This window comes from Watersipora subatra, chromosome 5, assembly GCF_963576615.1.
Source record: "Watersipora subatra chromosome 5, tzWatSuba1.1, whole genome shotgun sequence".
In the NCBI taxonomy this organism is placed as follows: Eukaryota; Metazoa; Bryozoa; class Gymnolaemata; order Cheilostomatida; family Watersiporidae; genus Watersipora; species Watersipora subatra.
Genome location: NC_088712.1, coordinates 5,671,248 through 5,691,086, shown reverse-complemented (window position 1 = coordinate 5,691,086; position 19,839 = coordinate 5,671,248). Strand labels below are relative to the sequence as shown.

Here is a 19,839-nt window from a genome sequence, read left to right as displayed (position 1 = left end):
TTATTGTCATGAAGTAGAAAAACACACCACATTCATTTAACATGAATAAAACATTGACTATTTTACGAGAGTAAAACGTTTTGTACTTATCTTGTAGAAAGTTTTATTTGGAATGAGATGCATTTTTCAGTAAAACGATATTCATTTTTATTCTCGAGATATTGCTTAAATATTGACAGTATATCGACTTTTCGAAAAATTTGTTTTACTATTTCAGGCTGAATATTTATTCGGTAAGATTTTAATGTAGTAGTGAAAGAGTTAACTCGTTACTCAGTAAATATTTATTTTACTGAGACGATTAGGTTTTTAGTACATTATCATAATTCTCATTTTCATTCAATTTTTCATTCTCATGACTCATAATATTTAAAAAAAAACATTTACATGTAAGTTTTCGCTTAATTTGCGATGTCAAATAAAATACTTGATACCAAGATAATCAGCATTAAAATCTACCTCAGCTTTTTCAACATAATCCCAAAAATTTGTTGCAGAGTGAGTTTAGACTTTTTCAGCACATTCTGCCGCCACTGTAAATAACAATCTGAGCATATTTCAAGCCTCACAGGTAATATTAAATCGACTTCATATCTGAGGTTACATATATATAGTTTACGACATTATTGTTTATTATTATTGTTATTATTATTATGCTCTCATACTGGGTAATTTTTTCAGCTCTTTGTCTGGTAGTGTACTGGTTAACAGTAATATTTGCTTACCTCAGGTATCCAGTACTTCCCATTCTTTTTTGGCAGATAGTAACAGAGCAGAGGACAATACGGTGTCTATCTCCATCCTTGTTGTTATTGTTTTCTAAGTAAAAATACAATAAAATAATGTGACTAGTACCATTACTCAATAAATAATAATCATCAAATTTCTAATGTGAACCCTTTGAAACTGTAATGAGTTGGAGAAGGCAAAAAAATAATAAGAATAAAAGCATTTTGCAAAGTTAAACTATGTACAGTTGGTTGTATGGATGTTTTCTGTAAACAGAGTACTTTTCCAGTTTGTTAAAGTCTAGGAATAACAGTCTACTTTATTTATTACACACAAATCAGGAATGTTTTGTATGAAACCTGGTAAAGGAACGCCACAAGGCTCCAGGCTATATACAAACACTGGTCTGATCCACACTACCCGGCTCATGGTATACACTCAGTTTAAGTTGATCCAAATGGTGATCTCTACAGACAAAGTCACAAGGGTAAAAAAGCTGTTGAGTTAATCAGTCAGTAAAGACAGGTATCTAAAAGTTCCAATGTGAATAAGTCCTTCAATATAGTACAAAACATGGTTTCCGATGTCAGCAGTAGTATTTTGTATCGGGTAATGTTGAATTTTGAAGAGATAGACAATAAGATGAACAATTGAACACATTACATAAACCTAGACACACAAACAATCATAGAGACACGACCTAATAAATTAAATTAAGACACAACATTTTCCAATAACAATGACTTTGTATAGCATACTTTGTAATAATTTAGTATTAAATTTTGTTATGTTGTTTGGTATAATATTTTATTTGATTAAAACGTGTTTCATTATCATATGTTTTATTACGCTATTTTGCGCTAAACTATAGATGCACAAAATATATTACTAAATATTATATATTACTAGCCTATATTGTTATTATTTTATTCTATCAACTTGCATTATTAACTTTATCAATGTATCAATAATATCAACTAGTTACACTGTTGTGTTTAACATTGGATTTTCTTACATTGTGTTACTTTATATTATACTTATTATATTATAATATTATACTTATTACATAATAATATACTACATTATTTATAATTAACCCAAAGTATAATTATCTAACAAATCCTACTTTATGTTGTTCCTTTGTATACTTTGTTCAACAGACAAGTTTTGAATTTGATTACACATGTAAGATTCTCTAGTAGCTGACTGAAGATGGTTGAGTGGTCTGAAAAACCATTAATCTGTATTTTGTATTTATGCTTTCATACAAAATGGGTTAAGTGAGCTATAGATTCCTGTTATGAACTAACTGCTCCCCTATTATAATAAAGTGGACCCTTACCATATAGTTTTAATTTCTTCCAGTGTTGGCATCCCAAGGCAAACATTTTGTATGGAGGGCAATAGAACCTAAAGTAAATATTTAATGTGAAAACCCTGTAGAAAAAATAATGAAAGCTCAATATATGTACTGTACATATTAAAATGGTTTCAAAATAACATTTTAGCCTTAGTAACTATAGTTACCTACAGTAACTTTAGTGTATTTAGTAGTCAAGATTTGCCAAAAAATGTAACATTACAATGTAACATGTCTAGTAAATAATGTATGGAGTTCTTACCTTTGAGGTAGGCCTATAGCATGAAGGTTGAATTTGCCATAAATTAATTTAGCTCATCAAACATGTATGTGCACTAAGTTTTAGCATGTATTTTTAATTGCTTTGCTGAATGTCAACTTATTCATTGCTAAAACTGTGTCATTCATCTGCTTCCTGTTTCACAACAGCTATTACTGCCAGCTTGAGTAATATCGATGCATTATACAGCCAAACATTCCCCGTGTTCTACATCGAGGGGCAAATAATTTGTATAACAGGGTCCGAGTAACTCGAGGGCACACTGCGGTATATTGCCTTACTAGCAAAATTATTCCCACATGTACTGATCAGTGTCCCGTTGTTATGATAACTAATGTATCATGATGACAATTTATTGCAAATGAGCAAATATAGTTACTGCATGATAGTTTAATTATGGTCAAGGTTAACTGACTATAATTTAAAAAAAACATCTCATACTATTTTTTTTCATAGAAAACTGGCTTTTCATAGCTTGTGATACTCTCCATGACGCGTACCGTATCCCAAATAACTACTTTACATTCTCAGAATGTTCCAAAAAGTCACAGAAATGTTTCATAGCAATGTTGTCGCAAGATTATGTGTACACACATTTTCAACGTTCCAGCGACAGTGTGGGAAATACATTGCTCAAACGTATTTCCATTGCTGGAACGGTAAGGGAAATACGTTCCAGCAATGTGGTGGGAAATACATTGCTGGAATGTATTTCCCACAACATTCCAGGAAATATGTTGCTGGAACGTATTTCCCACAAAGTTCCACAAATGTTGTGGGAATACGTTGCTGAAATGTTCAGAAAATTATCTCGCATAACATTCACACAATATTGGAGTTATTAGCTAACATCACAGGATGGTTACGCTTAAAACATTGATGGGATGTAAATGCTGGGCATTTTAAAACATTCCTGTACTGTATTCATAACATTGGTATTATGCACTGATCATATCTTAGCCCACAAATCTTAGTAATGCTACAAAGATCATTAAAAATTTAAATGTAAATACACATATGGTTGCGTATTCTGTTTGTGCAGCCAACTACATTTGATTTTTACACCCATATGTCACCTTGTTATATATTTATTTAGTATTAGTATATCATATTAGTAGCCCAATACACGTGTATAACATAATCAAATAATGGCCATCTTATTAGTTGTAAAGTGATTCTCATACTTTCAGGTATTAAGATCCACGTTCTGATGCACCATTAGTTATAATGGAACCTTGCCATTTTTGCGATATTTCTTATTAGGTGCGAAAATTGTAATTTGTAATGACTTTTGTTTTTCTTTACACGAATCATTTAAAATAAAAGTGTTTTTTCCACATTATTTAGCTTGGAGTTAAATATCTAATGAAAATTATATAAAGCTTAATTAGCTTCATTTTAAATAATATTTCATTATTAAAGGGCGACAACTTTAAAAAAAACATGCGGTTTTGTAACAATCTATCTAGAACGCTAAAGAAATAAGCTTTGCCAACGTTATCATAACATTGTTAGAGAACACTCCTATTGAGTGTCTCAGCAATGTTCCAGGAATGTGACTCTGGAATTTTTGTGCATAAACATATATATAACATTGACATGCAACATAACTGGAATGTTTGAGTGTTACATAATTTTTACCTTCAAATGAATGTATAAGTGATGTTAACGGATTGCTACTTCAGAATGTTGTATGGATGTTTACACTCAAACATTCCAGAGTAACGTTTTTGGGTTATTAAATGTCAATGTCAATTCAATGTAACATTCCTGGGACATTCAATATTGTGTTGGATCCTGCGACCAACACGTAGAGGCGACTAGGTCGGCTTACTCTACCGGTCTGCATTCACCCTTCACAGGGGCTGTGTAAGGGTTGCCCGTGACCAACACGCGGAGGCGACTAGGTCGACTTACACCACCGGTCCACATCAACCACCTTACATCAGGAATTGCTCCCTGAGTGGTACTATGCTAGTTCGACAAGGTCGACCTGAGGTCGACGGGGTCGACAGTGTTTCTGTGGCTCTACTCCCAAAGCACAGTCCATAGACTGAGTCTTGGAGTAGAGTAAGTGCTCAGTGTGATTCTGCTATTGCGCAAGGTAACAGAAGAGTGTGGTTCCAAATGCAAGGCATGTATTTGAACAACGTAAATGAGCCGAGGCTCTGCCTTAAATACAGCTGAATATGCAAATAAGGTAGCAAAGGCCAGCCTCCTTTAGGGGCGTGGTTACATAAATGAAAAAGAGAATACAACTCCCAATGATATAAAGAAAAAAAAGGAGATGGCAACATACGTTTCCACCACAATATTAATGTTCTCTAATAGCATTATGATAACGTTAGCAAAGTTTATTAATATAACATTCTACTGAACGTTATCATAATATTTTTGCACAACATCTTGCACAATAATCCTGTGATATGGTTTGAAAATAATACTACAATGATCATCAGATAACGTTTGTAAAACATTATAAAATTGTTTGTTTGGAATTAATTTTTACAATAACATTACGTAACATCCCAGATATGTCGTTTTTAGTTGGGATAATCAGTATAATTGGGATATAAGACAACATATGGATCTGGTTTGACTTAGACTTAGCTAAAGGAAGCAAGACTGAATTCAGTGCTGCACACTATATTTATCATAATATTTATACAACTACAAGGTATTTATGATACATATAAGTACCATTGAATTTTTATATACTGAGTCTTAGAGCTGTCTATACATGGATGCCATGCTGCTGTGTGATTAATGTTAATGTATTGAAGCATCAGAGTAGCTAAAATAATTAAATTAAAATAATGAAAATAAATCAAAAATGACAAGTTCAAGCTAAAAAGTAAAAATGATTGAATAAACACTTATTTTAAATTATATTAAAGCAAAAAACTATTTCAAAAAATAATGAAAATACATGAATTATTTGCATAAACGTTTTTGGAAGCAGGTTCTGAATAATAAAAAAAATTTGTATACAGTATACTTTCGAGATACGATGTTAATTCGTTCCAAAGTTGGTGTCGTATAGTGAAAAAATTGTATGTTGGGGTATAGAAACCATTGTAATTACACAATGCAAAGAAAAATAGTAAAAATCGTTCAAAATTTTATAAAAAGGTTGTACATATTAAAAATCAGTAACAAAATAATATGTTAACTTCAGTAGCTATAGTTACCTACAGTAGCTGCATTGTATTAAGTGCACCTAGTGACACTAAAAATAGATACTCGCACTCGATTATGCGCTTTTCACAAAATTTCCCACATGGAACGCTGTCTCTTCTAAACGTTGTGAAATGTTTTCGCCAAGCCGCATTTTGGCGTCTTTGTTATTTTGACGTGCATTATGAGCACACCGACCGCCAAATTTTAACTAGGGCGAAACTTTTCTCAAATTTGTATGGTGAAATGAAATCGGTATAGCGAGGGTAAGATCTCTCGATGTTCAACTTTGTAAGGTGATAAAATCGTATATCAGGGTGTTGGTATCTCGAGAGTACACTGTATTTCAGAATTACAAACTTTCCATAAAAAATTTTGTGACAGTGTAATATGAGTGTTCACTTGACTAGCATCTTCATATCCACTATTAGTGCTCACACTCAATTATTATTTATTGCATGCATTATACAATACAATATTTTCCCTTATTCACAGGTGGTAGCTGTGAGATAATGCTAGAAGTTGTCTCCACTGACGGGTTTTCAATTGATGAGCAACTCAAGCTTCCACCATCTAACCCTCTTCCAAAGTCCCTCAAACACCTTCATACTGTCTCTTTACCATCACATCCTTGTTCAACAAAAGTCTGGAACTCTCAAATATTAACTGGGATGGTAAATAATGCAGTAGTTACTATTGACAACAACTACCAAGTAAAAGGCTCATTCATCACATTCAACAGCTACCCTAAAGCAATGGAGGTCTACAAAGACAGACTATATACAGCAGTGTATGCCAATCCTTGGACCATCTATGTACATGACCAGCAGGGAAAGCAGGTCACTTCCTGGAGTCACAGTGACTATGCTGGCGCTTACTCTATCACAGGACTAGCCATCACTTGTGATAAAATAGTTGCTCCAGACAGAAAGAACAAGCTTCTCATCATCTACTCGCTGACAGGCAATAAACTCAAAGATATTTCTTGTCCTCAGCTTAGCCAAAATTGGGTCTCACTCTGTGTTTCAGGATTAGACAAGGTTGTTGTGTCTGACTATGGCTCATCTCAAGTCTGCTTGATAGACATATCTCAAGGTCAGCTGCTTTGGACTTGGAAAGATGTGTCTCGCCCACTAGGAGTAGCATGCTATGGAGAGAGATATGTCCTGGTGGCAGCATCCAACAGCAGCACAGTGAGAGTCCTGGATAGCTCAACTGGTTGGTTTACTTATAAATGATATACATAATATGTGTGAACAGTTGTGCTAACAAATGTGCTGTACATTCTAGTAATCGATAGATATACTAGTAGATACATAGTGTTGATGCAAACCCATATAATGTTACCCTGACTACTTCTCATAGTGAAATTAAACACTATACATATTAATAGAGATCTCTGATAGTCTACTTGCTATAGACTTAGTATTAGCTTATGATTCAGAGTAGTGAAATTGAAGTAGTGAAATAGAAATAGTAATAGAAATAGTAGAAATAGTGAAATAACTTTCACTATTTCTCATCCGTTAGCCAATTATATTAGATTTGCCTGCACACTCAGTAGACTATTACTAATCAACTGAATACCATATAATTTATCGGTATGATAACCTGTGCAATCATCAAGTCTCAAAGTTGTACATAAGACAATGGACAGTCCTGCTACTACATGGGAAATTAGAGGCATTTACAGTGTGTTCCAAAGGTGTGGAGGGACATACTTTTTTATGAAGCAAAACAAAAACATTCATAAATTTAGGTTTTTAATTAATAAAATTGCCTGTCACTCTACTATTTCGTATGATGCTATAGTAAAAGGGGGGCAGTGGTCTTTTTAATTCATTTATAAACAATTTAAATAATACTAAAATAATTTGTATTCAGTTGCTCTGTAAATTTTGAACCCAATTTTAGTCAAGCACACTTTGTCTGACAGCTTGTTTAAGTAAAATAAATTAAGTGTAATCTTCTATTGGTAATAAAGATATTTGTATAAACCAACTCATTTTATTCCGTCAACGAAGCTTGTATACTTGATTGCTTACCCATAGCAGCCGGTCTTGAACATCAGGTCACAAATATAGTTTCTATCAAGCATTTTACATTCTGCCATCGGCTTCCCTAATAGCTGGTATTTGGCATCATGCCAACTTTCATGTGACTGTAAGAAATAGCATAATATGAGGTTTTCTTTCCAGTTATTAGGTTTTGTTATTCTCTCTAATTATTGGGGGGCCGAGCTGAGGGTTGATCTCCAATAATTAGTCTAGGGCTGTACTCTCAGCTTAGTGTAAACATAGCTCAATAAGGTAGGGCATGGCTTAGGAAGTGATTATTTTGAAGTGTAAAGCTTAGGCCTATCATTAATAAAAATTAATATTTTTTTTAACAAAGATTATTGAAATAGCGAATAAAACTTCTGAAGGATTTTCCTGCAGCAAGGAATAAGGTTGCATATGTAGCCTGAGAACTTTGATGAAAAATTAACTGTAAGCACTTTCAAGCAGTCCAACTAATTGGCTGCGAGGAGCATTGGTGCAGTTTTATGGCAGCGCAGTAAGTGATATTTTTTTCTTGAGAAAGAATAACTTTTCAACTAGCTTTTTTGTGAGTGACTGAAGAATACAGTGTAAACCTTCAAACAAATTATATTAAATTATATTAAAGAGTATTGAAATCAGGAGTGTGCTGAGACTGTTGATTATACTTATTATGTTGTAGGTAAGGTAGTCTCAAAGCTGACAGACAGAGCTATTGAGAGTAGTGGTGTGTATGACATGGACATCCCTGGAGACAGACTGATTGTAGCTAACTACAATAGTAGGAAGATAGCAGTCTTTCAGTTACAACCATAGCTGATGCTTTATCAGTCTGAGTTGCTGCCTTCCCTTTCTTATTATAAACTATAAGCTACACTATAAAAGCCAAGAGAGATGTACTCATATTGTAAGAATGGTTTCAATGTAGCTGTTGACTGCTCAGGAGAAAAACTGATTTGCTGTATACCACAAAGTTTAATGTTTTTGTTATAAAAGGTTGTCTTGCTTCGCCTTCACTTTGCTCATTCTGATTGGTTGGTTCATGAAGAGAATTTGCATTTTATAAGATTTTTCGTCTCATGATCTGATTTCTCGGCAAGCCACCTAATAACAATATTTGTTTTGACGATTGTTTAACCTTCATCATGAAGTTCTTCATGCTTTAAGAACAATGATCCAATATTATTAACAGTAGAGACTTCACATGGTAATGCTTCCTGTTGAAGAGCTAAATATGTGAATAATATTTGGCTGCCTTGAAATAAGCTGATATACTTTTTATTTTAGTTCACAAGTTCATTGAATTATATTATATGTCATGTTGACATTGTACTAGCTTTATCAACAATAACTTCATATTATATGCTTATTTGTTTTTTTTGTTTTAGTACTTCTTGCTATATGTGACCCAGGCAGTCAGAATGTACAATCGTGCTAAAACAACATTTTTGAGTTATTTACAGATTCAAAATCAGCAATATCTAAGAATTTTAATGCAATTTAAATTTTTTAAATCGGATTATATATGCCCAGGTTATGCAAGATTTAGTACAGAAGGTCTCACAATGAACTTAAACTGTTGTTTTGAGTTTAGGCAGGATAAGGTTGCCGATTCATGAATTGTAAATCATGGTATTTGTTTACAAATCAAAATGCCATAGCAACAGACCACTTAATCTCAACCTATATAGATGAAACCTGGCATTCTACACATTGAAACCCTGAAAAAGATGATGGTCACATTTTTATTTAAATTTGATTGTCAGTTGACCTTCCAAAGGTCAGGGTAAGGTCAGCAATATATGTGGCTAAAAGCTCACCTTCCTGGAGATTTACATTAAAAGGGTATGCTTCAAACTGGGCACTTCTCATCAAGCTATATTGCTATGACTGCATACATTGTCCATCAAAATTGTCCATCTATACAAAAGGTCATGGTAAGGTCAACGAAAGGTGACCACAGAGGGCATCAAGATGCGGAAATATCAACCCAACTCATCAAGTGACCATTCAATCTAGAGCTATATTTATGTAGTTTAACACTCACACATTGTAACACAGAGTACACAGCAGAGATTTATTGTAGCCCATTCAACGGGATTGCTGTTATATTAGTGGCAGTTTGTCCCAACACAACTATATCAATTGTGTCCTTCGGTAATCCTTGATACACAGTTCTAACGAGGCTTATTTGTTTAGATGACATAAAACTAGTGCAGAATTCCTTACATTTGCATCCAATTATTAGTTCGATGTAAACGGCTATAATGGGAAAGTTATCAGCAGTGATAGGCTGATCGTTATTCTCTGTAATTTAATTAATTAGGATGATCGCTGTTACTCTCCTTATCGTTAGCAGCCACATATTGCGTAAGCAGCTGTATTTCTGAGGTTTCCTTATTATCAAAATCCTCATCATCGCTTTCACTATAATCTGAGGCAGCTGACTTAGATTCTAAGAAGAAATACTTAGAATTACACCTAAATTATTAGTGTCAACTAGCCGTAATTTGTACGACAGTTTATTTTGTTTTAGCCTGAGGCGTTGAAACAGAAAATGGCTACGTACACGCGCCCACTCGCAATTAGAGTCTATACTTAAGATCTTGGGTTATGGCAAAATCCATGCCAACCACCGATATGGGTAGATTTAAATAGCAATTCTAGCTTTATGATTGGCCAGACACAAAAATAAACAGGACCACGTGAAAGAGCAGGATTGAATGCACTATAAACCACTGTTTACTAAAATAGTGACGGTGAGTCATATAATAGCATATAGCACGCGTTGCGCTCCGTTGTGAACAATCCAATTACCGCACGATTGTACATTCTGACTGCCGGGGTCACATATATCATCTAACGCATTCAAAACACAAATATATTCTTGTGGTTAAATAAATCCATTTTCAAATTGCCGGTTCAATAGTTGAATATGTTATTACAGACAAAGGAAGGAAAATTAAAGCTCTCCATTTGTATTTTTTAAATATTTGACGTATTAGCCATTCAGCAATTATTTGTATTTATGATTTTGCAGTCAACTGCATTTATTTAATCAGATGAATTGCTGGTTTCCTGACAATGTTAGCCCTGAGGGGTTGGTGTAGAAAGAGTTTCACTTTTTCATGGATAAACTCAATAAAAAAATTTAAACGATTTTTCTAGGAAGTATCAGCATTTTTCTTCCATTTTTTAACGTTTTATATATAAGAGGTAGTTTGGCGGCTAAATATTTCAAGATTAAAATTGACAAAATCTGATGGCCTGACAAACCGGATTCAAAACAATGGACTACTTTACAGAGCATAACTCCTGACAGGACTTGTCATGTCTAGGTTTGATTTTGGCAGTGTGCCAAGTTTACTAGCGGAAAATTGAAGTTCAGTTCATCCTCAAATATTTCCTAGGAGTAGTATTTGTTTTGTTAAGTTAAAACATATCCATGGCTTTTTTTAAAAACGTAGCTAGCAAAAACTTTAAATCGTCGTTATTTGCCAGTAAACCTGATTTGGAGATGCTGAGTGGGAGATTTTCCCTTCATTGGCTCAGCCCTGATACTTGAGACTCTATTTTTAACCTGCGCCGCGTCATCTTCTACTGCTTGGCAGCGCTCCAAGTTTACTAGAAGAAAGCAGAAGTGGTTTGGATCCCGGGTCCACAGGGCTATGATTGTGACAATCAAATTTTCTTCAAATTGGTATGTTATAGTGTTATGAAGAAATTTCAGGTAGTCAATTATTCAAAATAAAAAAATAGTGAGAAATATTAATATAAATGAACTGACCCACACTCCACTATAAAACAGACTCTTAATATAAGAGCTTGTTTGCATCAAGAGTTTATTCGTTTATTAACTTATTCTTAACTCTAAAACAATTATTATTTGTATTTTTAATTGAAAAGATATTCAAAGGAGCGATTAATATACAATTTAATTTATTATTTAATTCAAACAAAATGAAATTCAGGAATTCAAAATACCAGTTTTGTTGTTAGCGCACGGTGAGTTGGTCACTCTTTTTTTGATGTACGCAACTGCCATGACAAACAAAGGTTTTTTGTTTTGATACAGTCAGCAGCAAGCTCTCACGGCTATTCACCAGGTACTGAAGAGAGAGAAGAGACAAAAAGCACATGTAAGAAGTCTGACCTCTCTGAGCACTGGAAGTTGTAGACAGGCCACTCACTGCTTACTAACAAGGAGGAGTATCTGCATGTGCACTGCCCAACATAACAGAAATTGGCTACCATATAGGGTTTTGTCATTAGTGCGCCTTTTGCAGTGCCTACAAATTCTGTATTTTGTTGGTCTACCTTCCACGGACTATTTGTCATTATCTGTTGAGTAGAAGAAGTTGAAGCGCGGGCAATACTGCTCTTGCGGCAAGATACATGTATGATATATTCAAATATATGGATGCATTGTATACACAAATATCTAATAAACGAAAATAATAGTTTTTAGTACCATTTCATGGTTTTACGCGCAGCGTTATAATAAAGCAAATTTTGATCAGATTTTTCAACTCCTCTCATGTATTGGTGTAATCCAAAATAACAGTTAGTTTGCAAACTTTATCTACTTTATAATATACTTTGCCTGTATCTGCGACTTCCATGTTTTTTATGAACAGTTGAAATTACAGAAATATATTTTTTATCTCTCCAACAGCCAACCATACTTTCCCATTAGAAAAGCTGGTGTCTCACATTTTTGAATTACTTTTCCATTACACATTTTCAAATCTTTGGGACACCTTTTCTGTTTGAACGCAAAGTTCCACAAACATGAGTATTATGTTTTACAAGTTAGGCTGCTAACTCTGGCGAATTATGAAAATTATTCATAAATAAAGAATGACCTAAATTTGGCAAACCACTCATTAATTTCATGACTTTGTTGTGAGTAATTCCTCTACCAGTTCTTTCGGCTTGCTCTCGCTCGTTACCGATGTATACAGACTGCTTGTGCACATAGCCAGAGACAGCATCGCAGAGAGCAAATAGCTTTACTCCAAATATAGATATGTTAGATGGTACATACATGTATACTGCCTAAAGCTGAGCCATCCTTTCCATGCCAGCAAGCATTCATCTATAGATATAAATTTACCAAGCAGCAAAACAAAAGATAATCGGTCACATATCATGGCAAAAACATTTCCTAATTTGAACAATTTATTGCCAGCAGGGTTTTCAGAATTGTCAGTGAAATGTATGCTGTTTAAAACCCTTAACCCTTTGACCAGGTATAAGCCCCCAAAAACAACCGAGACTCATGTAATTTAATTTCGAAAATTCAATAAAATCGATATTTTATGAACATGCATAGCTCAAATCTTAAATTTTTTTCTATGAACCAAAATTTTTGTACATATACATTCATTCACATATCTACTACTCAAAAAAAATTACAACCATGAGCAATTGTCCCTGTATGAAATGCTTGGAAGCATTTTTTTTGGTAGAGTCAAACGCTATAACGTAGCCGTGCGAGCCACCATAACGATCACTTTTTCTGCATATTCCAAGTATATTAAAAGTCCAAAAAGTTTACATCACTTCTATCATTTGAATTCTTTTTATTCTGATCAGACAAAAAAATCGCTAACGATCGCAGGATAAAATAATCTTTCATTTTACTGTTTTGAAAGTCGAGCCGATGTTGACTGGTTTTTCCAATTTTAATATTTTCCAAGGAATCGCGATTTGTTTAGCTTTTAGCACAAAGCAACGCCTCTCAGATAATCGTTTCATATTGTAAATCATCAACTGATATCTTGTTGATGATAGTTAAAACTTACTAGTGTTCATATCCTTTGTTTAACATTACTAGACGACAGCTTCATAAACGTCTACCGAAATAGACATAAATGTCGTTTCCCCACGCAACCGGTAAACGACATTCTGGTCGTTTCCCCTGCCAAAGGGTTAAAAACGTGTTTCTTGAAATTATTTTACTAAACACTGGAGTGGGTAACAAATGATTGGTAGACCAATAAGACAACAAAGTAGGCTTCATGACAATACTCATAGGCAGAATTAAACCAAAAATTCGCCAAATATCTTTGTCATCGACAAGCTGCCTGGCATCGCCATGTTTTTGAAGGCCATGTCTATTTGTTTCATTAATTACAACATTCATGATGGCCGACGTAATGAAAAGTTTAAAATAACCAAAAACACTTATCTGTCCAAGAAATCGGCTTCTTACACCTGCCGAGCTGTCCCCAAAATGAAATTATTTGGATTTTAAATCGGGTCTTCTTTGAAATTCGTCATGACTCCCTCATTCAAAGCCGGCCGTTTCACTCTCACTTTCGTACTCCGATTCACTGCGTTGATCTTCTTTTTCACTTTCATCGTCTTCTTCACATTCTTCTGCACTAAAATCCTCTGCTTCACTTTCAAACCAGTCAATATCTTCCTGTAAACAAATCTTTTTAGCAGCACTTCAAATATCACGTCTGTTCATGATGATAATCTTTCCATGAAGAATGACCAACTTTTAGCAACGTGATCTTTTTGCACATACATATAAAGGATTAATTATAGCCTCCAAAATAGTAGTATGATATCTTTTAAAACTCCTCAAATTATTAATTAAAAATCTTAGTGCCATTTTTAAAATAAATAACTGAATTTATAAAATACCTAATTGAAGACTCAGATCTGATGGGCATTCACGAGTTTGGTGCGACGAGACTGCGCTCTCATCACGTAAATTTACGGGTACGGTTTGGAAAAGGTTCAAAGTTTCTCTAGAATTTCGGGACAAATACCTAAAATAATAAGGGTGCACCATAATTTAGAACCCACAATCCAGTCGGTATAACATGTATAACAGTATAAAATGCCAATTTAAGGAAAACATGGTTCCCATAATCATAGCCCTGCGCAAATGGGCTCCAAACCATTTCAGCTTTCTTCTAGTAAAGGTTGAATCATTGCCAAGCACTAGAAGTTGTTTTGCTATGTTTAAAATTTAAGCCACATCGCGATGGCCAGGACTACTGAAGGGGAAGGCTTTAATTTGGCATCTGTAGATCAGGTTTAGATGCAAATAACAACAATTCTAGAGCATTTTGCCTGCAACGCTTTATAAAAACGCTATGGGTATCTTTCGATTTAGCAACAAAAATTATTACTCCAGGAAAAGATAATTTGAGTATGAACTGAATTTAAACTTTTTGCTAGTACATTTGGCACACTGCTAAAAGCAAGTCTAGACATAAAATAATGTCAAGAGCTCACTCTGTAAAGTAGTCAATTGATTTGCATTCTACTCCCATTGTCAGGCCATTATGTCTTGTCAATTTTAACCATGAAATTGTTTAGCAGCCAGACTACCGCTAATATAAAAAAACACTAAAATGTGAAAAAAATGCTGATACTTTTTAGTGAAATCATTTACAATTCTGTATAATTTTATCTGTAAGGATGTGAAACTACTTCTATAACAACCCCTCTTGGCTAATAGTTTTAGGAAACCAGCAGTACATGCTAGTCAATAAATACCGATGAATTCAAAAAATGTAAATACAGATACAGTGACACTCGGATAACTCAAACTTCAAGGGACCGAGCAAAAGTGTTCGGATTATCAGAGTGTTCAAGTTATCAGAGCACTGTCACAAGTCCATGTATTTACTTATTTATTAGTAGATACATGAACATATACAAACTATAATATAAATCAAAAGCAAAAATGGCTTGTTTCAAATTAAATGCTTCTAATGTAAAGTTTAAAACGTTTTTATCAAAAATTATAGAGATTTTTCTATCACTTGAGATTGGTTTGTTGTTTAAGGTGATGTTATTGCCAGGACGTTTTTTAGATTGACATTGGCAAAACTTGATCGTTGTTGAAATGCTCAAAAGAAAAGACATCTTTTTCTTTTGAGCGTTTTACCCACGATCAATTTTGCCGGTTTTTCTTGAAGTTTATGCAAAGATTACCTTACTTTACCTGGCATTCGTTAAGAGCAACACTCCGAGGCAGTTCAATTAAAAGTTTTACGAGGTTTTACGGTACATTGTATATCACTAACGTTTTTTGAATGGATACTTATTGAATGTACACACGTATTCTGTGTTTAGGTCAAACGATGAATAGTTTATTAGCTAAGACAACGTATACGTTTAATTACAACAATTTTTAAGACGTTTTAAACATTCAACATTCCGACGTTGATTCAACACGGAATCAACGTCAGAAAACTATTCATCACGGGCTAGCCGGGTCACGCACTCAAGGATTTTCGCCACGCAAATACAAAACAAAAACAACATGCTGTTTTTGTTTTGTGTGTGCGTGGCGAAAATCCTTGCGCCCATGACCCGGCTAGCCCGTGCTATTCATCGTATAGCAGTATAAATCAAATTTCACCAAACCTTTAGAACAGTCGTTGACAAAAATATTTTGCCGATGGAGGTAGTAACGACGCTTATGAATTACGAAAAGTTGAGGTTTACCTCTATGGCTTGGAATAAAGTGATTTTCTAAAGCGATAGCAACCGTTTCGGTAGCCGTTGGTCAAAAAACAGTTCGAATTAACAGTGTTGAGTTCGAGTTATATAGAGCCATTTATCATTGCGTGGGAACAGACCAAGCAAATCCAGTCGAGTTAACCATGTGTTCGCTATATCCGAGGGCGAGTTATCCATGTTTCACTGTATGTGTAAAATGGCTGATGATTCAAATATGTAGAAATACAATAAGGAGAACTTTTTCTAATACTGATTTTATTAAGAATATTAACATGTTCAGTTAATGAGCTAGCAATAGAAAATTGCACTTAATATATACAACAACGTTATATTTGTGTATTGAATGAGTTAGGTCATATATACCAAAAAGTCCAAAAAACTGCAGTCACTGCTGATGAAGCTAGTACATCGTCAGCTTGACATATAATATAATTTAATAAAGTTGTGTACTAATACAAAAAGTATATCAGCTTATTTCAAGGTAACCAAACTACATTCAAATATATAGTTCTTCAACAGGAAGCATTACCATGTGAAGTTACTACCGTTTAAAATCTTTGATCAGTGTTCTTAGAGCATGAAGAGTTTCATGATGAGGATTAAAAATAATTGTCAAAACAATTACTATTATTATTGGTTGGTTTGATAAAAATTCAGATCATATGCCTCTCCAGTCTTTTATGAAATGCAAGTTTACTTCATGAACTGACATGTAGTCTTATTAGTCATGTAAGATATTTGCATGTAACTGCAATTATATGATTTCAAAGCTTTAAGGCTTTTTATGAAAGTCAAAGCACTGTAGGCATAAACAGCTTAGTGTTAATTTTATAGCTATCTAAGCCATTATGTCGTTTTGCCTCAGTTAGGTGTTAACTCTCAGACTGTGAACAACACACAATAAATACATTACTTCAAGCACTACTCAATAAGTCAATACTATTTGACATGGTGTCAGGAGTAGGATCATAGGATCGCAACAGTTTTATTACAAGTGTGACATGGCTGAAGGAAGCTTAAGACCGCCAGGCAATTTTATTGTACAACAGTCTACTGGCAATCCAAGTGAGTCAAGTCACAACTGGTCAGCATGGCTACAGCAATTTGACCTCTATATTGTGATGGAACGCTAGGTTTCCATCCTTCTGTATAAATTTTAATGGGAGTTATATTCCCTTTTTATCTTTTTGTAACCACGCCCCTAAAGAAGGCTGGTCCTTGTACTTCATTTACATAATCTAATGTACTTAAGGCAGGGCCTCGGCTCTTATTAGTCGTTCAAATATATGCATTGCCTTTGGAACCATACTCTTTCTGTTACCTTGAGTGATATCAGAACCACCCCAAGCATATAGCTAACTCCAAAGACCTAGTCTATGGGCTGTGCTGTGGTGATGAATTCATAGAAGCATTGTCGACCCCGTCGACCTCCGGTCGACCTTGTCGACCTAATACAAAAACCACTCTGGGAGCAATCCCTTGTGCAAGGTGGTTGATGTTGACCGGTGGTGTAAGTCGACCTAGTCGCCTCCGCGTGTTGGTCACGGGCAACCCGCACACAGCCCCTGTGAAGGGTGAATGCAGACTGGTAGAATAAGCCGACCTAGTCGCCTCTACGTGTTGGTCGCAGGATCCAACACACTGGTGGCAGCAGTGGGATCTGATTGCAGTAATTCGGACTTATAAGACAAACCTTGTAACCATGCCAAACAGCCGACAGAGTGCTACCAGAGATCTGGCTGAGGCAGAGCTACAACAGGTCGACCAGATTGGTCAGCTGACAGAGGCTATTACTAGAGCCTTACAAATGCCTAAGAAGGAAGCTAGCTTCAAGCCACCAAATTTCGATGGGAGTGAAGATGTGGAACTGTTCATCTCCCAGTTCGAGGAGGTTGCAGAAGCTAATGAGTGGAATGAGAAGGCCACTCTCCTCCACCTGCGTGAGACATTGAAGGAGGGAGCCAGAGGTTGTAGTCGAGGAGACTCGCCTGCCTCCATCTTCTCGGCCTTACGCACCAAGTACGGGCTCTCCCCGAGAGAGGCTAGGAGCAGGCTCCACCTCAAGAGGGAACCCAAGACTAGCCTCCAAGAACACGCAACGGAGATGGAGCGTCTAGTGAAGATAGCATACGCCGACCTTCCGGATTCCTACCAAGCTAATATGGCCATGGATGCGTTTTCCCTGACTCTGGGAAACACGCACCTCCAACGCCAAATTTTAGCAGTAAGAGCCCAGAGCTTAGAGGAAGCAGTGCAGGCAGGGAATGAGTTCCTGCAAATTCAGCCCACTCTTCCTCGGTCTGGTGCTCGACCCATAGTAATGACAGTAGAGGAGGAGGAGACTACCCCTGCTACAGTCGCCCCCGTCCACTCGGATCCTCCATCAGCCACCCTGAATGACGTCTTAATGGCTATAAAAGGGTTAACAGATGGACTAAAAGAAGGAAACCGACTGGGGCAACGGGGAGCAGAGAAAAGGGACCCTAACTGTTGGGGTTGCGGCCAGACAGGACATGCACGACGCCGGTGCCCTCAAGTTATCCAAAGACAATCACCTCAAGCCACGAGGTCGGGAAACGGTTCCCATCCACAGCAGTAGAGGGAAGTGCTGACTGTGGATCTACCATACCAAGGCAAGGGCAGTGGCAACGGCCACGACGGACTAGGCGACACAGGCTCCCCCCCTGCTCGCCACCGGTCCCCTTGCATAACCAATATCGGCCCTTACCTGAGTGTGCAGGTCTCCCACCCTCAGAAACCAAGGAGGAAACATACGTCTGGCCAAAGCCGTCTCGGCCTTCCCAAAAAGGCCCCCAGAGAATGAGTAAAGCCAGACGAACTCATGGAGATGAATTGTGGAAGCCACATAATAGCAGCTATTTCTTGCCAGGTCGCATCGGAGGGCAGCCCGTCCAGTTTCTCGTGGACACCGGATGCACATCTAATCTGTTGGGACGACATGTTTTTGAGCGCTTACCCAAGGATGTCAAAAGCCAATTAGAGGTTCGAGAAGACTATGGACGGATGGCAGATGGTACACGGCTGCAATTTCACGGACTCATCACTCTCCCAGTCAGAGTCAGGAGTGTCCAAGTCACTGTATCTCTAGTGGTGTGTGCCCTGAAGGAGGATGTCATCCTGGGCATGCCCTTCTTGGTCGACCAGCACTGTGAGATGAATTTCCAGCAACCCACGCTGGTGTTAAATGGGCAGAAATTGACTTGCACTGACAGAGAGGGTCGACCCCTGACAAGTGGGGTTCAAATAATGCGAGCCACAACACTTCCCCCCTCGAACCGAAGTCCTGGTTGCTGGGCGTCTCACGTCCTCATCCTATCAGCCGGTCGGGTTAATCGAGGGAGTAAGAAGCAGTTATATGGTGGCCGCCAGCCTACATCAACCCGGTAAAAAGGGGAGAGTGTCCATCCGCTGCATGAATCCTACCGACCATCCAGTCAGTGTCACGGCAGGGACGATTGTAGGACAATACACTGGAGTAGGGCCGGAGGAAATAGGGGTTCCCTGGACAGCAAAAGGGGATGACGAGACTCCTAAGGAACCTCCCCCTTCTCCTTCAAGCGTGCCCCCCCCACATGCAAGACTTGCTCCAACAGGCGGCACAACATTGCTCGCCCCCTACCGAGCACCAAAGGATGGAAGACCTTTTGGTCCGTTATGCGGATGTGTTCAGCCAAGGAAGCGAAGACGTGGGGCGTACCACCCTGGTACAACATGAAATCCCCCTTCTCCCAGAGGCACAA

General features: G+C 36.6%; 1 protein-coding gene across 1 annotated transcript in view; it reads left to right on the top strand.

Moving 5' to 3' along the window:
- Nucleotides 1–8,915, top strand: part of LOC137397074 (uncharacterized) — a 28,238-nt gene extending 19,323 nt beyond the window's left edge. The window contains exons 7-8 of the mRNA XM_068083359.1: nt 6,042–6,764; nt 8,268–8,915. Coding sequence (XP_067939460.1) covers nt 6,042–6,764; nt 8,268–8,401 — 857 coding nt within the window. The 3' untranslated portion in view covers nt 8,402–8,915. The remainder of the gene's footprint in view (nt 1–6,041; nt 6,765–8,267) is intronic.
- The last annotated feature ends 10,924 nt before the right edge of the window (nt 8,916–19,839 follow it).